This window comes from Camelina sativa, chromosome 6, assembly GCF_030686135.1.
Source record: "Camelina sativa cultivar CO46 ecotype springtype chromosome 6, ASM3068613v1".
NCBI classification, from domain to species: domain Eukaryota; kingdom Viridiplantae; phylum Streptophyta; class Magnoliopsida; order Brassicales; family Brassicaceae; genus Camelina; species Camelina sativa.
Window position 1 is genome coordinate 23,453,023 of NC_141885.1, and position 22,783 is coordinate 23,475,805.

At 34.7% G+C, this 22,783-nt stretch overlaps 3 protein-coding genes and 3 pseudogenes across 6 annotated transcripts; 4 read left to right on the plus strand and 2 right to left on the minus strand.

The window, feature by feature from the left end:
• The first annotated feature begins 1,679 nt into the window (after window positions 1-1,679).
• LOC104792525 (putative membrane-associated kinase regulator 3 pseudogene) lies at window positions 1,680-3,205 on the plus strand (annotated as a pseudogene). The gene has a single exon (XR_015559814.1). The product of XR_015559814.1 is annotated as a putative membrane-associated kinase regulator 3 pseudogene (transcript).
• Window positions 3,206-11,092: 7,887 nt separating this feature from the next.
• On the plus strand, window positions 11,093-11,639 carry LOC109133365 (uncharacterized protein At1g43920, Chloroplastic pseudogene; annotated as a pseudogene).
• A 443-nt stretch (window positions 11,640-12,082) lies between these two features.
• On the minus strand, window positions 12,083-15,843 carry LOC147942936 (uncharacterized; annotated as a pseudogene).
• Window positions 15,844-16,179: 336 nt separating this feature from the next.
• LOC104792527 (protein SODIUM POTASSIUM ROOT DEFECTIVE 2-like) lies at window positions 16,180-17,614 on the plus strand. 3 transcript variants are annotated; one of them, XM_010518707.3, is made up of 3 exons: window positions 16,180-16,889; window positions 16,991-17,069; window positions 17,350-17,614. In XM_010518707.3, the coding sequence occupies exons 1-3, from the start codon at window positions 16,338-16,340 to the stop codon at window positions 17,508-17,510; spliced, it is 792 nt and encodes a 263-aa protein (XP_010517009.1). In that variant the 5' UTR covers window positions 16,180-16,337; the 3' UTR covers window positions 17,511-17,614. The 3 variants fall into 3 exon arrangements, with proteins under 3 accessions (XP_010517009.1, XP_010517008.1, XP_087310161.1); XM_010518706.3 differs by having other exon boundaries at window positions 16,184-16,889; window positions 16,970-17,069; XM_087454035.1 differs by having other exon boundaries at window positions 16,186-16,889; window positions 16,994-17,069.
• Window positions 17,615-18,114: 500 nt separating this feature from the next.
• LOC147942937 (putative E3 ubiquitin-protein ligase ARI10) lies at window positions 18,115-19,874 on the minus strand. The gene is made up of 7 exons (XM_087453110.1): window positions 19,483-19,874; window positions 19,248-19,335; window positions 18,951-19,147; window positions 18,782-18,878; window positions 18,621-18,702; window positions 18,367-18,534; window positions 18,115-18,283 (listed from the first exon to the last, which is right to left on the minus strand). The coding sequence occupies exons 3-6, from the start codon at window positions 19,079-19,081 to the stop codon at window positions 18,407-18,409; spliced, it is 438 nt and encodes a 145-aa protein (XP_087309236.1). The 5' UTR covers window positions 19,082-19,147; window positions 19,248-19,335; window positions 19,483-19,874; the 3' UTR covers window positions 18,115-18,283; window positions 18,367-18,406.
• Window positions 19,875-21,198: 1,324 nt separating this feature from the next.
• Window positions 21,199-22,549, plus strand: LOC104699281 (F-box/LRR-repeat protein At2g43260-like). Its single transcript, XM_010414608.3, has 2 exons — window positions 21,199-21,641; window positions 21,743-22,549. Exons 1-2 carry the CDS (start codon window positions 21,206-21,208, stop codon window positions 22,543-22,545), a joined length of 1,239 nt encoding a protein of 412 aa, XP_010412910.2. The 5' UTR covers window positions 21,199-21,205; the 3' UTR covers window positions 22,546-22,549.
• Window positions 22,550-22,783: the final 234 nt, after the last annotated feature.

Consider the following 22,783-nt stretch of genomic DNA (forward strand, 5'->3'; position numbering starts at 1 on the left):
CTTTATATTACCATTTTATATATATAGTATAATTTTTTATTAGTAGGTATTTAAGATGGTGGTTTTATATTCCATAAACAGATACACTGTGTAAGTTCAACTACCAATGTTACAAATTTAACGAAATTTTTTTACCGTGTTTGGTAGTTATATTAAGAATTTCTACTTAAATATTTTTTGTTAATAGAAAAAAAAAAAACCCCCCAATTTGTCGATTTGTCTATGTCAATTCGACGCATGGACCATGCTAATCTTTATCTATCGTTATAATTTTATGGGAAGGTACATAAATCATTTGAACGATCTTATTCCTAAATTCGTGACTCGGTAAAAAGGAAATGGAAAGCATATAGTAATGTTTTCATGTGATTATATTATGAATAAAGAAAGTAGAAAGCGAAAAGACTTGGAAAAATATATATAGTATTGGAGTGTGGGGATGATAGTCACAATCCACTTACCCACAACCTGCAACAATTATTACCCTTTTTGGATTAAAAAGATAAACTTTTCTGATATGTCGAAACGAAAATGCTGCATTTAATTTGTAATTTAAAAAATAAATATATAGTCTAGTAATTAGTAAATAATGTAAGAAAAGATTGTGACTTTTGTCATCTACCGTTTGTGCTCTTTTACCACTTCACGTGACCGTTGTTATTGTGGCCAATGAGACACGAGGGTAAGGATAAAATAACGATTTTTATTTCTTCTAAGATTTAAACATTTTTATCATCTTTTTAGTAGATTTTTCTTTCAGTCTTCATGCTGAATCTTATAATTGCTGATCAGACCAGAAACAAACAAAACCAGAAATGAAACCGTTAAGAAGCATAAATTAACTCAGACGATCATGATATCGTGTGTGTTGTGGTGCTGCTGAGCGATGCTGGTTTTAAAAAAACTTTTAAATTTATTCACGGGACAATTGTCATTCACATGTTAGTATGTATATTCCCTGTACAAATTACTAAATTAGTAGTGTTCAAGTTTGTTCGTGGTTGTGGAATTTTAGGTTTAGAGTGAAATATCAACGAACAAAAAAACATAGAAATTAGTGAAGTTAGTATAATTAATCCTTTTGTATAAGATCTTTTAGTAATTTAGATCTAAATCTATGTATCTTGGACGTAAATGGAATATTTTAGGTTTAGTAATCTTGGATCACGGTGGACAAATTCAAGTTGAGATTGGTGAAGTTACTTGCAAAATGGGTATTTTATCGAGAACTAATAAAATCGAAAAAAACAGTTTAAAGGTTTCGAAGGGCAAACATGAGTACGAGGAATGGGAACATAATCTATATTGGAGACTTCAAAATAGATCCACAAACTCATTAGTCGATTTAATTATTTAAATGAATATAAAATAAAATATTTGTTTATAAGTTTATATCTACTTATCTAGTCATTTCGTTGATCATTTAAATTTGTATATAAATAAGAGCATACACCTCCATTAATATTTTACTGGCTTACTGCCTTCCTCTCTATTATAATAAGGCCATCAAATCAATCATGCATGTAGTAAAAAAAAAAAATGAAATAACCAATGCAAATTCACACGCTCCAACGGTAAACAGTAAACTTGCGGGATCATACATCGTAGTATCAAAAATAAGGGAACCCTCTAGACAAATTGGTGTCCCTAGACAAATCTTTTAAAAGGAAAAATAAATAATTACATAATTTGGATGTATAAATACAAATCTTTTTCTTGTCTACAAATTAATATGATAAAAAAAAACAATCAACTATTATAAAATTAACAGAAAAAGGTGTAGTAGTAGCCACATAGGCATTTATTTTTTTAAAAATAAAAGAAAATAAAATGAAAGAAAAGATCACTTTAAAAGATGCTCTTTCCCTCTTCTCAGTTCTCTCAGTCCCTAGAAGTAAGTAAAGAAGTAAAACCACAGAGAGAAATATATATACACACACAGACACAGATACATACACAATCTTTAACATAATTAAAGAAAGACATGGATTTGCATGAATCAGAATCAAGAACACATGTTATGTCCAGCGATGGTGATGATGATGGTTACATTGACTTGGAGGTCAATCTCTCTTCTTCTTCTTCTTCTTGTCCGTCTTCCTCAAGCTTCTTCACCTTCAACGTCACCTCCTCCCCGCCGCCGCCGCAAAGCCGAGAGTTCGAGTTTCAAATGTGCTCCACCGCCGTAGCTTCCGGCGAATCAACCACATCTCCTGCGGATGAGCTTTTCTACAAAGGTCAACTCCTACCTCTTCATCTCCCCCCTCGTCTCAAAATGGTACAGAAGCTTCTTCTCGCTTCCTCCTCCTCTGCCGCAGTAACAACAGATACTCCAATCTCTCCACGCGCCACCGCAGCCGTATCTTCCTCGCCAAGGAGGTTTAGTAGCAGCGAGATCGGCCAAGACGAGCAATGCTACTTTGAGATATCGACAGAGCTCAAGAGATTCATAGACAACAACGAGAACCATCTCGGAAACAGTTGGAGCAAAAAGATCAAACAGTCATCGATAACACAAAAGCTCAAAGCCTCAAGCGCTTACCTAAGAGCTCTGTTCTCGAAACCAGGGTGCTCAGATTCATCAGAGATCAACCCAAGATTCAAAACTGAGCCTTCTAAAACCTCAAGAAAGAAGAAGAACCCATTTGTGAACAGTGATCAGAATCCTCAATTGATTCATAGGAGATCGTTCTCAGGTGTGATACAGAGACATTCTCAAGCCAAGTGTTCAACATCTTCTTCTTCCTCTTCGTCTGCTTCGTCGTTGTCGTCTTCGTTCAGTTTTGGATCAAACGGGTCGTTGGATCTGCAGACACTGATGAGAAGCAGTAACGCGAGTGATAACTCCATCGAAGGAGCGATAGAGCATTGTAAGCAATCATTTACAACTAGAAAGAGCAATGTGGCTGAATCTGAGCTCTGTTCTTCAAGAACCTCTGTTTCTACTTGTGGTGACCTTGATAGGGATTGAGATTCTCAGATCTGTGACAAACGCTCTCTCTGATTCTCTCATTCCAAAAAAAAAAGAAGGACATATAAAAAAGTTCGAAAAATATAACTTTTTTCTTCTACTCTGATGTTTTTTTTTTTTTTTACTTTTGTAATTTTTAGATTCTTTTGTGTGCCTTTTTGTTTTAGAAGTTTGCTGAATTCGAGGTTTCTTTATGTGTTATAATGTTAATGCTACAAAAATTACTGATTTCAAGGTTCTTGGGTTTAAACTTAGTTTGTGAACAGAGCACTTATTTATTTTTTTCAATAGGTAATGACTTAAAACAAAAAAAAAGTCAAAACAAAATTTATAGTATTGATTGTCTAGCTACAAAATATTTACAGGCTTCTTGTTGACCAATAGTTAAAACGGGATACTTTTGACCGCCGATTTTAAATATTGGTGAAAGCCAACTAGTAACAAACTAGTAATAATAGTATCTAGTTTTTGTAGTTTGATTCTTTAAGTAAAGTATTAAGTATTAACTACAGTAGTAGTTAAAATACTGATAGTCATTACTCATTAGTAATGTTATTTTAAAATAGCGTTCCATACAACGTTAATCGTGTTTGACTTTGAACCATTATTTTGTTGCGTTATTGTTATCAGTAGATGTAGATTTTGTTCCGTCAATATGCTTTTATGACACTTGACATGACGCAGTTGAAGATTTTAGTACACATCAAAGTGTTGTACTGGTTGAACGAATTTTCAATTCACTGGATCCATTTACATTTTACAACGATCTCATTTTCGTATGCAGATTGTGTTGCTATATATGCTAACAATAGTAATCTCGTGTTGTTCTATGGTACTAAACTCGTAAGACTTTTTGCATTTATGCAGCTCATCAGCTAGTAGAGCCTAGAGGAGATGATCACATGTCACTAGTTTGTGGCATTTACTACGATTTTTTTATTTTATTTTATTTTTATAAGCTGTTAATAAAATTAAGAATTAATTTATACCTTGTACCAAAACTTACGGTATAATGGTTTGTGTAAATTAAATATCATTATTATATTTAGATCTAGTATGATGCATATTATTGACAAATCAACAAGTAACACCAGCAAAATATAATGACTGAGTTGTTAAGAAATATATAAAATTGGAGAAAAATGTCAATCAAATAGTAAAATCAGTTACAAAATTATATCAAAAGAAATTGAGGTAGTAAAGTAAGAGGATACAACTTGGATGTATTAATTTAATTTGGTTTAAGTGGCATGACTTTGGTTTTAGTATTAAACCCATAATTTTAACTTTAATTTTGATTTAATATCAAGGCTTAAAGTATGTAAAGCAGATTTTCACTTGTGGAATAAATTATTAGACTGAAGTGTCTCCAATACAGTATGTTAGAATATTTAAACATTTATAGCGTTGGCAACACCGTATTATAAAAACTCGAATTTCGTAAGGAATACAGTTCCAATCTATTTAATTACGTGGTACGTAGCAATTTTTTTTCACTTCATAACTTCTTATGTTCATTAAAATTCAGGTTTCTCCACTAATTTCAAATTATTACGTATTTCCTAATATACACAAAGTTAAAACTTTGGTGAAACTATGAGTTACAATTTCTCTCTTAAGCCAAAAAAAAAAAAAATTGAGTAGACCCAAAAGAAAAATGACGAAGCAAACTGAATAAAAGGGACTTTACAGCAATAGTGAGGATCCTCTCTATCTCTCTCTCTCTCTCTCTCTCTCTCTCTCAGGGAGGTGCCTTTTTATATGTATTAAAACTACAGGTTTGTATATTACGTCAAACCTAAAAAGAATTATATTTTCCCAACCAAATTTGTAATCATAGGGATACCATGCAAAATAACAATTGGTCAATATGGTATTTCTTATATTTAAATTGTATAGTAAGTAAAGATATTAGAAGAAAAGCGAATTTAGGCCCATTTGTTTTGGGGTCCAACTTTTACATTCATATAAATCTCATATATGTAGAACCCCACAAACAAAAAAGGAATAACTCAAAAGTATCTTTTCATAAAAATATTCCAAAAATAAAATTTCAATGATTATGAGCTTCTTGAAGTTTATCACTACAAGAGATATATGGTCCCATTATGATTTATTCGATTTATTCAAAACCATACATTAGATAGTGTAAGATTTTGGATGAGAAATATTTGAGCAGTGAATGCAAGCACTTAAATATATTTGTTTATAGATAATAAAGTGTCTTTTTTTTTTGGTTTTGCATTTTGTTTTGGAATCTACAGTGACAATAACAATACATCTACTCATTTTGGTTTTAATGTTGAAATTTCTATAAAATATAATAATTATACTATATCTACTTACAGATAATTTTTTAAAAATTTAAAGAATTGAAATAGTGATGGGAATGCATGAATAATATCAAGTGGTTGTAAATATAGTTTTGTAATGTTGGATAAAGTCGAAATTGAGTACGCAGAGTTGGACAAATTTAGTTGTGAGTTACAAAAATCTTACAGCAGCTTCACAAATCTCAACAACAATATGCGTTCAGAACATAAAGCTCTGATGAAAAATAAAATAAAAAGTAACTACACAAAAATCTTGTAAAATACTAATTTGAATGCTTAATTAATGAACTAATAAAAAAAGGATAACAAAATAAATAGCAGTCTATACACTTTTAGCAAAGAAAAACACATTTAAAAAAAAAAAACATATAGTACTGTTTCGATTAGTTAAATAAACTAATATAAATCCGCGTGGAGGGAAAAAATCTCTGTTGAAAATCTTTTAAGAGTCCATGGGAAGCATGATGAGTGTCAGCTGCATGAAAGTGTGTAGCTTTCGTTTTCCATGCATAAAAAAAAGTTAAGCTTATAAATATGTCATTGATTTGATTAATTTACATAAAAGTAATGATTTAAAGTAGCTTGTGATTATTGAAAACATAAACTTAAATTGTTTTTAAAATGGGACTAACTAATTATTTATCAACAACAAACTCAAAACAGTAAAAATAATACCTAGAAAAGATCTATTGAAACAACAAACTTAAATTGTTATTTATTTTACTAAGTTTTTTTTTTCTATAGTTTATTGGTTCTATTGAACCTACAAAAATAAAATAAAAAGATCTGTTTTATCTTTCTCTATAATTAAAACCCACTCTATTTCCACTACCAAAAAAAAAATCCAATCTATTTCAAGAACGATCAAGGTAATTTTCTTTCTGCCCATTTTCTTTGTTACATAAGTAGTAATAATTAAAATTTCCAATCCTAGTACGTTTTCCCTTAATCTTTTTTTTGTTTGCTAGTCTAAGTGGCTTTTAAACAACATCCAATCCACTCTAATTGGATTTTAAACAACCTATGATCCAATCCACTGGAGACTTCGAATATAGTCATGCTAGTTAGGCGACATTGACATATGAGCATGCCAGTCAACTCAAGTCGGTGAGAATAGTAGATTACTAGTGCATTTTCTAAGTTACATGTATTAACAAAGACTTTTTATATAATTTTTTTGTGTTTGATAAAAGCAGATACAAATATATATATATATATATATATATGAAAGGTGTTTTATTACATTTTTGTTAGATTAATATAATATTGTAAGATAATAAATGATACAAAATTTCAAAGTTTGTTTTGAATATATAACCAATAAAGTTTGTATTTACTTTCTGTATATAATCAAATCGACAACTCTTTATTTGTTTTAATTAGAAGAAAGAAAAAACTTCTTATTGATTTATTTTTGTAAAAAAGGCCACCTAAATTTGACTACCAACCTAGTGATTATGTGCTACTACTACTACTAGTTCCATGTCCTCAAGATCGATTAGTCTTAAAATCTAAATCGAAAACCGTAAAAGTTAAGCAGAAAATTATACCATGGTCATATCATTACACGTTTATCAAAAATATTTCGAAATTGTATGTTGGCAAAAATAAAACAACACTAAAGCTAAGAACAAATATGCATCGTATTTGTACCATTCTAACATTATCAACTTCATATATATTATAGTAAAGTCTTATTCGTGCCCCTGCATATCAGTAAACTGTTCCCCTCGTAGTTAAGTCCAAAAATCCACATGATCTACAACAGGAATCAGAAGATGAAGTGAGCTTTTCCACAGTTTCGTTGACCCATCGACGACTAAATCTTGTCAGTCTATTGGTACAATTAAAAAAAAATTACAAGATTCAAACATGTGACACAGACTCATTGAAACTACAATTGATAAATTAATATATTTTAGGGACATTTCAGAAAAGCTAAGACTCAAAAAGAGTTATCCTGTGTCTCCAACTAAAATGGAAATAAAGGAAGAAGATCAATCATGTCTGCAACGTGGAACCCACGTAACTGGTTTTAACTGTTTATACACTTCTCCACTCTCTAAACAGTAAACTCTAACTACTAAAATCCATGTCACTTATAGAAAATTTCTTATTATGTTTCTGCTTCTCAATCATCCATTCTCATAACCTTTAGATCAAATACGAGCCACATATGTGAGATATTAATATGTGATGTGCAATGAGACCACAAGTTAACGGGACCTCGTAAAAAATACTGGAAGCAAATAGGCGAAGACAGAGAGACAGTGACAAAAAGAGAGAGGGCATTTCGTAATGAGAAGCAAGGTATGAGTACTTTTCGGACCACCAACTTGTCTGTGGATAGCTTGTCTTCTTCCCTAATCCGGTAAGCTTTTTCCACTCTAATGGATTGCTCCGTCTGTTACTGTAGCTTTTGTCTAGAGTCCCGACCCAACACACCTAACCAAAGAAAAAACATTGAATATGGATTACAATCATAAGATGTCCATTTCTTTGTTATCCTCTAAGCTGGATAGTAAACACTGAATATGCCCATTAGATAAGAATTCTAATGTTGACGTCTCTTAGTTAGTCAAATTCCTGTAGAAAAGAGTTGGACAAGATCAAATTTATACAGTTGCAATGAACATATGTAGTGGGGTTAACTTACTTATAATAACGTAATTTAGCGTAAGAAAGGACACCTCTTTCGAATTCTATCATTTGGTCTTTAATAATGCATGTTGAAACATTCCTCAAGAAGGGATGTGATGGGGACAAAAGCAGAAACCAATGTCTACAGAACTGGTGCCATTTCGGAGAAAAATTTGGTAAACATCATCCAAATGATCAGCTTACTTTTGTATGTTTTGGCAAGGACAGAGAGACGACATAGATGAAAAGTAACACGATGTCTAATGTCACATCAGTTTGCCGAAAATATTATCTTGAATCAATAAGGCATCCAAAAGAAGAGAACCAACAACGTGCATGAATATAGATAGTAGTGTGATTGAAATGCTTACCAAACAAGTCTGTACGTTACAATCACAAGTAAAGCAAACCTGCTTCTTTGTGAGCTGTTTGCAAATAGGTGAGAGATTACAGTTAGTATCTTACTAACTTACTACATTAACAAAAATTACAAATTATTATGCAAAATTGACCAGATTTGCCTCGAGATCATCATTATAATACACTTAACTTCAAAATCTGATCATAGGTTGAAGCAGCATGCATGCATAAACGTACGATATCAAATTTGGCTCTCAAGTCAATATACAGTATTATCGGAACTTTAATTAATCCAACGTATAGCTCTCTAATGAAAGGCGTAGTAAACGATCGAGCTGCTCAATGCAGAAATGCAAGGACGCATGATTTCATAAAATAAAAAACTACAAATTTCGAAACCACGAGGCAACCAATATTAGCGATCGGCTCTGTTACACCTAACACCCAATTGAGATCGGCAAGTCTCTTTTTTCTTCGCGGCTCTCTTCGGCTGAAACATTAGAACCTGAAAGCCACAATCGCCCAATGGGCCTTAATTAGTGCTTAACCCAAATTGTGAATAACCCTCGTATCTAACAAATTAATAAAGCCCACCATACTCAGCAAAGCCTTAAGGGATATATATTTTCTTTTTACACATCAGGGGATTTAACAATGATAGTTTAGTATCAATATATGACTCAATTTAAGATAAAACTAGAAATATATTAGGGATAGATAAGAAAAAAAAACAAATTAATGATATAAAACATACTCTTTACTCTTTAGGTTTGAGTCGTTTAGAGTTAATTGTGTTTAAGGTTTAGACTTTTAGCTTTTAATGTTTGAGGAATTGAACTTAAGTTTAGATTTTAGACTGTTTTGTTGATTTTAAAAATAGAAAATATTTGATATAAAATTGTTACTACAATGTAATTCTTTCAAAGTAATCTACTATATGTTGACCAAAAAAAACTACTATATAAATATGCCCTGTCTACACGTTATGCGCGACAGTGAGTATTTTTAATATCACGTAGGAGGTTTGAACTGAGTTAAACTTTGAATATAGTGAGAAATTAAAGGTTAAAAGCCTGGATACACCCTCACTTGATTTGTACCTCCAACACAGAATATTCCTCGTGTCAATTGCGTCAGATCTCAATAAACAATCCAAATTACTTAATCAGTGAAAAGTTGAGGAAGAAGATAGATAAATTATGGTAATCGTCAAAATATCTCTGACCGGCTCTAACATTTAAGCATCACGTTTGTCCATTTATAAGGAAAGCTCCATTAATACTTTTTTCTCAACATTATATATCTGTTTTTTTTTTCGACCGTTACCCTCTCTGACACAGTTAACAGTGTTTCATTTGGAATAAAAAAAACTAATAGATTAGTAAAGAAGATAGGTGAAGTAAGATTTCGAATTAGAAAACAAAATCCTCGTGAAGGATGATGATGCCCCACACGGTCCATGCCCAACATCTTCATCCAGTGACAGGGACCCAGTGAGCATGCAATTTATTTACAACTAATGAAAAAACACTTTAGGAGAAAACGTATTTTTTTAAGTATTCTGTTAATATATAACGTTTTTCTCAGATAGTATAAGGTTTTTCTTAATGATATTGATTTTGTTATCTTTTTCTTGTGGTGGAAAAACAAAAGGGACACCTTCTAAACTCCCACATGAAAAGTAATTTACTATCCCCAAGTTGTGGTTCGGAGTAAAGATCATATCATCATGACATGGAACTAGCTAGCTAACCTTCGAATACTATATAAGTAGCATTGGAATTTGGAAGTATAAAATAATTATGAAGTTGAAGATGCACTTGCATTGTTTATAATATCGTAAATTTTCAAAGAATTATACAATACAACTACAAAATAATTCTAAGAACCTTTAACTTTGAGATAATGTATGCTTTGGTTATACTGTACAACTATGTTCCAAGACGTATTTGTACTTTTGATATCAAGGGATCCAATGATATGGTTAAGACTTGAAAGTGTATAGCTAGTGTGATCCGTGATTGGTATCCGTTTAAAAATCCAATTATATATAGCAAAGTTATACAACAGTCTTATTGTTTCTTTTCATATTTGTAAGTTTGTAACCATGTCTTGTCTCTTAGACTTTATACATAAAATTCCAAAAAAAAAGAGAAAGATATAGTTTTAGTAAACTTTTGCTTATAAGTAAACTTTTGCTTATAAGTATATTGAGAGTGGCAGAAATCGACGAACTTATAAACTAACTAATTTACTAAAACTACAAAATGCAAGAGTAAATTAACTTTTGCATAGAGTCGCCTAGATATTTTAAAAAGACAAAATGTAAGAGTAAAATTACAAACGCCACCTCAACAAACTTATTACATATATGGACAAAGAACTCTTTATCACAGAAAAAAATGTCATTAAAATTCTCAAATCTATATTTTCGTTGATTTTAATCACGAAGTCTATGTTTGGAGGAATAAAACACTAACTAGCTGTTGACTTCAAAATAAATCCCAAACTTTCGTTGACTCAGCCATTCGAGGCACCACGTTAAGTGATCAAACAGAGCAATTAAACGGAATTAGTTATCCGTTAACGGTTTTCGTTTACAACAAAACGACGCCAGTTTATTTATCTCGAAAACCCCTAAATTGAGAATCGATTTCTCATTTCCCTCAATTGACAAACCCTAATTTCTCATTTCCCCCAACTTCAATTATCCCGATTGTTCAATTTATCTCTCTTATTCGATTTATCTCTCTTCTTCGATTTCTCTCTTCTTCTTCGAGTTGACGTGATGAGTTCTAGCTCAGAGACATCGGTAGTAGCTGGGTTCGACCGTGGAGTGCCATCGAAGTGTGTTTGTGGAGCCGGTGTAATGATCTTTATATCAAGAACTGAAGAGAATCCTGGTCGACCGTTCTTCAGGTGTATAACAAAAAGGGGTCCTAGCTCGTGGACAAATAAAAGAGATGTAAGCAGTCACTAAAAAATTCTATGTTGATTATCTATGCAATGGTAAGTAATGGTGTTTGTTTTTGCAACAGAGTCACTTGTTTAAGTGGGTGGAGGATGTTGTGTATGAGGAAGTTCAAGATGCATTACCAAAACTAGGAATTATGGCCAATGAGATTGTGAAAACAAAAACGGAGGTTAATGATTTGATTGGTGCTTTACAAGACTTGAAAGAAGAAGCATTATGGAGCAAAATGGAAATCCGCAAGTTTACAAAGTGGTTGAAAGTGTGTTTCGTTTATCTTTGTTTTGTATCAGTTGGCATTGCTTACCTAGTGGTTGTTAAAGCAAAGCAAACAAACTTTGGTTCGTTTGCTCTTGGTTATTAGTGTGTGTAATGCATCTTCCTCTTGTTCGTTAATGACAAATGCTCTTGTTGGTGTTGATGACAAATGCTCTTGTGCGTATGTTGGTGTTGATTTGTGAATGGAAGTCTTAAGTCTTAAATATTAAAGTAGGCATACAACAAAAGAAAACTAATCGTTTTGACAACAAAAGATTACAAATCCATGTTAGACCGCAACAAACATGAAAGGTAATTGACCAAACACAACAACAAAAAAAACTACACCATGTCCTGTCATACATTCTAGCTTGAGCATTCAAACCATGATCTCCAGCCTCCTAGTCCTTGTTCACGCTGTGGAGCTTGAGGAGGTTCCCACTGTGTTGATGTTGATGCCCTCTCCTGTGTTGATTGCTTCCTTTGTCTCTTCTTCCTTTGTGACGATGGTTGTGGTCCTCTTTGGGAAGCTGGTAGTGATCCTCCTTGTTAAGCTGGTAGTGATCCTCCTTGTGTAGCTGGCTGTGATGAACCGTGTGTAGGTGGCATGGATACTCCTTGAGAAACTGTCTGTGATGAACCATGTGTAGGTAGCATGGATACTCCTGGAGAAACTGGTTGTGATAAACCGTGTGTAGATGGTTGTGATCCCCCTTGGCCAAACAATGCGTTCCTTGGTTCCTGTTTCAAAAATACGTTTATGTTTAACGGTTTCTTCCATGGTGTTAAGTCTCATAATACAAGATAAACAAAAGCATCAAACCTGATTCTTCCTTGGTCGACCTCTTGGTCTTGCAGCTGGAGCTTCAACTGTCGGATTTGTACAAGATAGCCTATTGTGTCCTTCTTGTTTGCAGTTACTACAAGTCATGACTCTTCCATTGCGTGAAAGTCTTGTGTTGCTTGATGAAGAGGCAATTTCATACCTACCTTTCCTCCTCGCATGGTTATTTGGTCAACCCGGATTTCCTTTTCTCCAAGGTGGTGGCAAGACTCCTAATCTATTCATTCTAGGCAATTCGTTCTGACCTTGGACAGGGTGAATACCATCTCTATATGTTTAACGCCACAATCTTGTTGTGTACCAGTCAACAACATAATCTTCAACTTTCTGTCTCCTACCTATGATCATAGAAGCAGCATGGACACAAGGAATACCTGTCATCTGCCACTTTACGCATCCACATTTAAGCGCATTCATGTCCACAGAATAAGTTTCATCTCCCAATTGGACCTCATGTTGATTGTGCCTAGTCATGCTTCTGAGGCAAAACTGAGATCCTGCTATCATATTCTCTATCTCTAAATGAGCTCTCTTTGTGAACCTTGTCTGCAACCTTCCAGCAATTATGTACCTCTTCTCATTCCGCACCATACATTGCCTCCTAATATCCTCAAGCATCTCTAGTAACGGCTTCCTCCTAGCTTGGCGTATGGTTCTATTAAAAGACTCACTAAGGTTGTTAAGGTTATCATTGCAATGGGAACCTAACCTGAAGAAGGCTCTAGACCATGTCATCGGATTGGTGCGTAGTAGAGAATTAAATGCACCTGGATTATAGTTCTCTAATGCCTCCATATGTTTACGATACTGTCATGTGGTGTAGCTTCGCGCAATCTTCCAGAACAGATGTTGTAGTTCTAAATCATGACTGTCTCTCTTCCAATTCTCCATAATATGTTTAGCACAAAGACGATGCTCAGCTTGTGGGAGAACGTTCTTGATGGCTTTAACAAGACCCTGCAAATCAATGAAACATAATAAATTAATATGATTGATGTGATGATAACATAATAATTTAAAGTATGCCTTTAACTAACCGATTGTTTGTCAGAAATGATAGCTATTTGTCTTCCCTCAAGACCCAATGAAGTAGAGAGTAACTTCATAAACCAATCCCAATTGTCATCATTCTCTATCTCAACCACTGCCCAAGCAAGTGGAACTATCCTATTGTCTCCATCTCTTCCAACAGCAGCCAATAGATGTCCCTTGATGTTCCATTTCAGAAATGCACCATCTACTCCTATGATGGGTCTACATGTCCGCTTCCAAGAACTCCTTTGTGATTGAAAACACACAAATAACCTATAGAACCTTTGTAAGCTCCCAACTGTAGGACCAGGAATATTCTCTATCTCAAAAATTGATCCTGGATTTGATCGCAAAATCTCTACTTGGTAATCCCATATCCGTGAGAAATGCTCTTGATGACCAGCCTTTGCTTTTTGCCTCACTCTTGACTTAGCCTTAGAACATTGTTCTTCTCTAACTTCTAGATTGAGTTCTCTCTTAATCTCTGCAGCCATCTCTCTTGGTCGGATCTTTGGATTCTGTCTCAACCTATCCGCAAATAACCAAGTTATCGTTCCTCGCTTTAACATATGACTAAAACCCGATCTCACACATACATGCTTATTCTCATATACCTTGATTTGCATATTGTGTTTCTTCTTATTGTATGAGCAGTAACATCTCCACAAACACTTCACCTTAGGATCGGTATTAGCACATTTTGCACCAATCTTCAAAGCCTGCGATCTATACAACTTAATGTCGTATCTAGTCTTCAGAGAATACCTCAAAACAGCTATCTTGAATTCCTCTGGTGAGCTAAAAGTTTTTCCCAATTCGAGTAACACTTTTGGATCTTCAGATTCCACATGTTCATCACCTTGGCCATTATCTTCGTCTTCACTTTGTGACAAAGGATCTGGAATCTTCTCGTCATCGAAGATATAATCTCCACTGTCGTTATCAGTCTCGTCTTTCTCTTCTCTCGCAGCCTCTCCAAACTCTGCTTCGAAGTCCTCGCAGAATTCTTCTTCTACACCAACACGGTTACCATCTTCCTCTACAATTACTTGGTTTCCATTTCCATTCCCCTGATTATCATCTTCCTCTCCGTTGAAGTCTTCTTCGACACCAGCTTCATACCCAATATCATCACAATCTTCGTCGTCACCAACCTCACAATCATCTCCACTAACGGCATCAAATGGTTTATGAAGTTACTCTCTACTTCATTGGGTCTACATGTCCGCTTCCAAAAACTCCTTTGTGATTGAAAACACACAAATAACCTATAGAACCTTTGTATGCTCCCAACTGTAGGACCAGGAATATTCTCTATCTCAAAAATTGATCCTGGATTTGATCGCAAAATCTCTGCTTGGTAATCCCATATCCGTGAGAAATGCTCTTGATGACCAGCCTTTGCTTCTTGCCTCACTCTTGACTTAGCCTTAGAACATTGTTCTTCACTAACTTCTAGATTGAGTTCTCTCTTAATCTTTGCAGCCATCTCTCTTGGTCGGATCTTTGGATTCTGTCTCAACCTATCCGCAAATAACCAAGTTATCGTTCCTCGTTTTAACATATGACTAAAACCCGATCTCATACATACATGCTTATTCTCATATACCTTGATTTACTTATTGTGTTTCTTCTTATTGTATGAGCAGTAACATCTCCACAAACACTTCACCTTATGATCGGTATTAGCACATTTTGCACCAATCTTCAAAGCCTGCGATCTATACAACTTAATGTCGTATCTAGTCTTTAGAGAATACCTCAAAACAGCTATCTTGAATTCCTCTGGTGAGCTAAAAGTTTTCCCCAATTCGAGTAACACTTCTGGATCTTCAGATTCCACATGTTCATCACCTTGGCCATTATCTTCGTCTTCACTTTGTGACAAAGGATCTGGAATCTTCTCGTCATCAAAGATATCAGCTCCACTGTCGTTATCAGTCTCGTCTTTCTCTTCTCTCGCAGCCTCTCCAAACTCTGCTTCGAAGTCCTCGTAGAATTCTTCTTCTACACCAACACGGTTACCATCTTCCTCTACAATTACTTGGTTTCCATTTCCATTCCCCTGATTATCATCTTCCTCTCCGTTGAAGTCTTCTTCGACACCAGCTTCGTACCCAATATCATCACAATCTTCGTCGCCACCAACCTCACAATCATCTCCACTAACGACATCAAATTCTTCAAAGGGACAACAATCACGCTCTTCTAAAGGAATAGACTCACTTAAGGGACTAGAATTATACGGAATAATTGCAGTACTTACCCCGCCGGCCAATTCGGGAACAGTCGACTTGAGAGCGTTCAAACCAGAAGCAGTCGACTCAAGAGCAATTGAACCGTGAGCAGTAGACTCTTGAGCAGAGGATTCGCCAGCATTATTAGGCTTCTTCCGTTTAGGACGACGAGTAGCAATCTTCTTTCTCAGAGTCATTGATGAATCGATTAGGGTTTCTGATTTGGGATAATTGAAATCGATTAAGGTTTGTCAATTGGGGGAAATGAGAAATCGATTAGGATTTGTCGGGTTTTAGAGATAAATAAACCGACGTCGTTTTTGTTGTAAACGGAAACCGTTAATGGATAATTAACTCCATTTAATTGCTCCGTTTGACCACTTAACGTGGTGCCTCAATTGGCTGAGTCAATGAAAGTTTGGGATTTATTTTGAAGTCAACAAATAGTTAGTGTTTTATTCCTCCAATCCAATAGTTAGTGTTTTATTCCTCCAAACACAGACTTCGTGATCAAAATCAATGAAAACATAGACTTTGGGATTTTAATATCATTTTCTTTGTCTTTGTTCCGACCCACTTCTCTCTCTATATACGAGTACTAACATCTTCAATCATATACATATTACCACTCTCATCATCAAGATTTGTTCACATACTGTCACTTCTTGAGCTCTCTTTAATTCTCCATATAATGAAGGGACGTATGTTCTGTGCTTCGCAAGCATCGACAGCCATATGTTCAAGCATGGACCACGTTCAGAAACAAACCACCACCGTCGACGATGAACGAACAAGCGGCCGAGCTATAGACCGTCACAATCCTATCATTAAAGATCCCCGGAGATCATTCGCCGACGACTTCATAAAACTACCTCCTTCCGGCGCCGAAGACGGAGAGATCAGTAACAAAAAGCTAGAGATCTATAAAGGCAGGAGGAGCTTCACTGGACGGAGAAGTACCGGCGGTGGCGGCGGAGCAGCTGCGTTGCTGAAGCTCATCACCAGTGATATCAGCCTAGCGAGGAAGAGTTTCAGCTGTGTTGCGAGATCTGCATGTGACTTAATCAACAACCCTGTGGGTTCTACGAGGTTTCTTTTGGGATCCGACCCGGATTCTATTTCCGGGGGTTCTGCGGTTCAGGATCCGGTTAAGACGGTTGAAGCTGTAGTAGCTCCTGCTGACGAAAACAAAACTTTGACGGAGGAGAAGAAGACTACTTGTGATACTGGTGATTCAGACCAGGTAAGTTGTTTTGTTGTTACGTTAAAATAATATGAGTGGCATAAATGCAAATAAATGGTGACAAGTGTGATGATGATTAGAGTTGCATTTATGTGAAGCAGCAGCTCGTTGTTCTCAAAGTGTCTCTCCACTGCAGAGGCTGTGAAGGCAAAGTAAGGAAACACTTGGCCAGAATGCAAGGTGATTAAATGCCATTCTTAAATTCCTCTTTTGGCTTAAGTATCGGTTAAATTTCAAAAGGTTCCGGTTTAGATAATATATGAACAATATACAAAAATATATTATTGGCCCGGATTTGGAGTATGAAACCAGAGAACTAGATTTGATTCCAAATTACTCTTTTTGGCTCACTTTGATTTGGTTATATTTGTCTATACCAGAGCTGGTCTGGTCTATTAATTTAAAAATCGGTTTTGGTCTAAAGATGGTTTTATAACTAATGAATTTGATATCTTTGTAGGTGTAACATCCTTCAACATTGATTTTGCTGCAAAGAAAGTGACTGTGATCGGAAATATCACTCCCTTGGAAATATTGGATAGCATATCAAAGGTCAAAAATGCCCAATTTTGGACAACTCCTACAATCCCAAAGCCAAACGTGAACATTCAAAATCCCTAATTTACTTTTACTCTTTTTCTTTTTTTTGAATGCGACAATTTACTTCTGCTGAGCATGTTTGTAAAATAATTGGTAAAATTTCAAAACCTTACTGCCATATAAAAGCCCCCCTTGGTAGGTTTCATTTTGATACTATATTACTATCCAATCACCTCGTCCTAAGATTCTTAAACTTGTCATTGTTACATGCATGTTTGCATTTTCCACATATGGAAAGCCCCCCTTCAGACTTAATATAACTTGTAGAATAGTAACTTTCTAAAACAAACAGACTTTTCGTTTAATATTAAATCTGATATAGTGCTATGAGTTCGTCTGTCAATATTCTTTTATTTCTTCAATCTCTTTCCTTACCTATCACTATCATCTTTTCAAGTTCTGCTACTGCCTTTGTACCTCTACTTGGTTTTACGTATCTTATATTAACTTGAAAAAAAACCTCTGTATCCATGGATTTTTCCTGTCTATCTTATGCCTCGGGTAAGATTTTATTAATCAGAGCAAACATGTACAAATCAAGAGATTTTTTACCCCCAAAAAATAGAAAAACGTACAAATCAAGAGCTTAAAAAAGCTCCTCTTCAAACACACCTGAGCTTTACAATTTTGAACCTATAACTCTCTCAGTAATTCACTATTATGTTAAAAAAAAAATGAGTCCAATGAGCTCCAGAACGATTACACACCAATAGAAAAGTAACAAGTTCTTATCGGCCTATGTTTTTTTTTCACAACTAACGAAACAGCTTCTCTTAAACACCCTTCTTAACCTCCTACAAAATGGACAATTAATAATTCATCATTAATCACATTAGTATAAAATAAAAAGCAATAAATGACAAAAAGCATTACTCACAGTGGTTTGACGACGTTCATAAGATTGTTTCATAGCATTATCATATGAAATTAGTTCTTCTTGAGAAAAGCCTACTTTTTATAAAATCATGTCCTATATACTTCCAACAGCCAAGCACAGGACAACTTAATCTGACTTCACCAGCAGTTACTTCAGAATTGATGTATACTTGAAAAAAAAAAAAAAAAATTAATATCATTTAAAGAGAGTCACAAAACAATTATTTAAAAAACACTTTTAATTTTGTGGGATACCTAAGATGCATCTATTGCATAGGTAGTGTCCACATCCTATGTTTTGACATACTTCTTTATTCCAACATCTAGGACAACTAGCCTGAAAATAATAACCTAGTTTAACTATGGGTTCTCAACAAGTATCTGAAAATAAAAAACCAAAACTGTATAACACATACCACAGCAAAGTCATGTTTAGGGTTGTTAACAATGTTCCTTGAGACTCTTTCATACTCATCAGAAAGCAAGAAGTTTGAATTGAACTTTTGTTCATTCCTAGGCAAAATATAATTCATAATCAGTGATTAAGAAGAAATTTAGTATAATAAGAATAGTGGGAATATATACCAGCCATAACAAAGAAGTAGAGTTGTTGCTTTGTCTCTACTAATTCTTATCCGTGACACAAGCTTCGAAATTGTAGCATAGGGCTCAGGCTCTGAATGTGTCTCAAGCTCTTGCTCGTGTGTAGTATCCATATTAAACCCTTGTGAGATTAATTCGCTTGAATATGGATACTCTGTTTAATCAAACACTTCCACAGCCTGAGAAACAGAGGATTGAATGAATCAAAACCAAACCCAGCCCAAGATCTCGAGTAAAGAAACAATTTGAATTTAGAGAAAACGAATTGATTAAACTTGCCTTCACTTTATCCGAACTGATTAGAAACTATCCACAAAATGCAGAAACTATATTTCGTTTTCTCTCTAACTTCTCTCAGTTCATCTCTCTGTTTCAATGCATAAAGAATCTATCAATCAAAAAAGAAACTAAGATGAAGCTTTGGGTCTATAATTATAAAACCCTTTAACAATGAAAACAACAAAAGGAACCCAGAAACGATCTATCTTGAGTCTCCTCTTTTCTCTTAACGTACCTCTCAGTTTCTTCTTTCTCTGTTTCAATATGCGTAAGGAATCGATCAAAGAAGGAAGAAGACGCAGAAGCTTTGGGTCTTGAATCAGAGAAAACAAATGCAGAAACGTACGGTTTGAGTTCTCCTCTTCAATTTCTCTTTACGCACCTCTCAGCTTCTTCTTTCTCTGTTTCGATATGCGTAAGGAATCGATTAAAGAAGGAAGAAGACGCAGAAGCTTTGGGTCTTGAATCAGAGAAAACAAATGCAGAAACGGTTTGAGTTCTCTTCTTTAATATCTCTTTACGTACCTCTCTCTCAACTTCTTTCTCTGTTTTAATGTATGAAGAATCGACTATAGAAAGGCAAAAGACGAAACGTTTGGGTCTTTAAACCCTTGAAAAAGATTAGATAAGCCATCCGATTCAAGCTGCATGTCTCGCCTAAATAGAAAAAATAATTAAAAATATGATTTATTTTTGGTGTAAAATCAAAATCTTTGATGAGATATACGTGGTCAACGCATTGTGGGAAAGGCATTATCAACTTTTGTAACTTCAATTTAAATATTTTATTTCGCATATACTATACTACGGTGATGGTCATGGTCATGGTCATGGTGTGTTCTAACTTCTAAAGTTCTGTTTTCGTAATTCGTATTATTGTCGAGATTAAAAATCATCATTTGATACATCTTACTATCATATTTAAGAAAATCCTCGCTGAGGGTCTAAATTCTTCGGAAGTAGAGATATAAATTCTTCGGGGGTTTGGTATTCTTCTTTAACTGTTCACCATTATGGTCTTCGTTATCAGAACTTCAAGCTTTTCATTAATCCACCATTATGCACACAAACCTGCAAGCTCTCTTCAGCCTTTTTCTTATGGTCCTATCAAATACTCTAAAATTAATAATTGTATAAATATATATATATATATATATAAACAATATAGTTAGTGAAATTTGACTTTTGAAGTTTTGTTTTCCTTGAATTAATGTTAATTTTTCTTATAATTGGTTTTAGTATATTTATTGTTTTAAAAAGTTTTGTGGTTTACTTATAAGTTGTAAGTTGTAACTGGTTATTATTATTTTTAAGTACCTTTAATTAAATTAGACACATCTTTCTAAAAATTTATCGAACAAGTTAATAATATATCTTAATTATGATGTTATTAATTTATAGAGGTTTTATTTACATAATTCAAGAGTAATACTGAGAATTCTAGATAATCAAGAATAAAATAGTGAATTCAAGAAGGATCTCTGCTGACTAGGATTTGATAGAGCAAATCTCTAAAATTATTATCATTGTTTATTTTATATTTTGACCATATCATTTTTGTTTCTTGTTAAAATTAATATTATTTTTAGAGATTTAACTTTATCCAAATAAAATTTAAACATGTTCAAAAATTAGAAAAGGTGTGCATGGTTATTTTCTATAACACTAGATTATTATTTATCTTTTTTTTGTTTTGGAACATACATTGTACATAGAATGCTTATAAAGTAATTATAGTATTAATATTATAAAAAAAAAAAGCACAACACCAAAAAATGTGTAATACAATAAAAATAACTAACGAAAACTGGAATTTAAGAATTATATATTGTTGAAAGGTTTTAGATATGTTCGAATAAATTTATATAACTATTAATTTATGATATTAATAGATTATATATAAATTTACGGGATCGGAATAGAGTTTCTCAGACAGAAGTCAGAAAAAGAACAAATGCATGCAAGCAACAAAGATGGTGGAAGAAGAAAAAAACACTAAGTTGATCTTCTTAGTTCCCGATTTATTAGAAGAAATATTCCTCAGACTGCCCTCGAAATCAGTCCTCAAGTTTAAAACCGTCTCAAAACAATGGAGATCAATCCTGGAATCGAATATGTTCGTTGAAAGGCGTATGAATGTTAAAAAGACCCGGAGAATCATCCGTCAGGCCCGGCTCGACGAAGTGATCGTCTATTTACACTTCCGCGACGCAATACCCTTGATGACTTGCGACGCACGGCCCTTGATGACTTGCGACGCACGGCCCTTGATGACTTGCGACGGTTTGGTCTGCATTGCTGAACCAGAGTCTATCATCGTTTTGAAACCCTCGACCGGACAACTCCTGCGGCTCCCATCCGCCCCAGATCCAGTGTCCTCTCGATTTATAAATGGTTAGTACGTAATCCTACTTTTTTTAAAATTTTTTTTTTTTGTGTGGCAATAATTAATGGTGTCGAGACAAGGTAGAAACTAGTGTTGTTACTTCTTTCAGGAGAAGAGGTAGATTTCATTCGGGGAAACTGGGTCATGGGATTTGGTAGAGACAAAGTTACGGGGAGCTTTAAAGTAATCAAAATGTGCATTTTCCCTATGGAGGGAGGATGCGATGTTCTTGATGTTGAAAGTGGTGAATGGACGAACCTGAGGCTTTATCCTTATGTGGTCGGAGTGTCAAGAAAATCCGTGTGTGTGTCTGGTTCCATCTATTGGTTGTCCTGTGCATCGTATAAAATTGGAGGGGGTTCCAAAATCCTAGCCTTGGATCTTCACACACAAGAGTCCCATTTCGTCTCTGTTCCGGATAAGTGGGTCTCACGATATACACATATGGCCAACCTTGAGGACCGTCTGACCATAGCCACTACGCGTGCTGCTACCACACTAGAGATATGTAGCATGGATGCAAACCAAGAAATATGGAGCAAGACTTACTCCATAGCTCTAGCTGCTCTAGATGATTTAAACCTAGGACACTCAAGGTGCTTAATGTCGTTCACGCCTCTGGCTGTTTCCAAGCAGGGGAATCTTCTCTTCTATAACAATGACCAGTGGTTGTTCATATATTACCCAGAGACACATGAGATTCGTTGTCTCTCCTCCGATACATCTGTTGTATCTTCTTACGTCGAGAATTTGGTCCCTCTTCGGTCTGAGTTTGGACATCAGCCGCCTGATCCAGATTCTAATAAAATCAGCACGTCTAGCTGCAGTTTTCTTACCAAGCATCCGGACCCAAGAACTTCTGTTTACCACTCTAACTATAGTTTAAAGTTGTCTAACATTTGCTTATGGTAGTCTCTACTATATATTTTTATTGTTGTTGGAAATAGACCCTTCTCCCAAGTTGGGACAAATTCTTTTAAGTAGATATATGTTTGGCGAGGTACACACTAATCTTTACGAAATGCAGCAAGTGGCTGGAAGAGAGGAGAAACAAGGCTCTTAAACTACAGAAAAGAGAGGCTAATTTCTCCTATTTTTCATACCAGACCATACCAAGCAAAATAAGAAACTTCCAAACAAGAAGACAAGA

What these genes read in the sequence shown, in the direction of transcription:
- LOC104792527 (XM_010518706.3), top strand. Translation starts at nt 16,338, where the DNA reads ATGAAGGGACGTATGTTCTGTGCTTCGCAAGCATCGACAGCCATATGT. An exon ending in ATACTGGTGATTCAGACCAG is followed by an intron (nt 16,890 to 16,969) that starts GTAAGTTGTTTT and finishes GATGATGATTAG; the next exon opens with AGTTGCATTTATGTGAAGCA. An exon ending in ACACTTGGCCAGAATGCAAG is followed by an intron (nt 17,070 to 17,349) that starts GTGATTAAATGC and finishes ATATCTTTGTAG; the next exon opens with GTGTAACATCCTTCAACATT.
- LOC147942937 (XM_087453110.1), bottom strand. Translation starts at nt 19,081, where the DNA reads ATGGATACTACACACGAGCAAGAGCTTGAGACACATTCAGAGCCTGAG. An exon ending in CTACTTCTTTGTTATGGCTG is followed by an intron (nt 18,879 to 18,950) that starts GTATATATTCCC and finishes TATTTTGCCTAG; the next exon opens with GAATGAACAAAAGTTCAATT. An exon ending in CTAAACATGACTTTGCTGTG is followed by an intron (nt 18,703 to 18,781) that starts GTATGTGTTATA and finishes TATTATTTTCAG; the next exon opens with GCTAGTTGTCCTAGATGTTG.
- LOC104699281 (XM_010414608.3), top strand. Translation starts at nt 21,206, where the DNA reads ATGCAAGCAACAAAGATGGTGGAAGAAGAAAAAAACACTAAGTTGATC. An exon ending in GTCCTCTCGATTTATAAATG is followed by an intron (nt 21,642 to 21,742) that starts GTTAGTACGTAA and finishes TACTTCTTTCAG; the next exon opens with GAGAAGAGGTAGATTTCATT.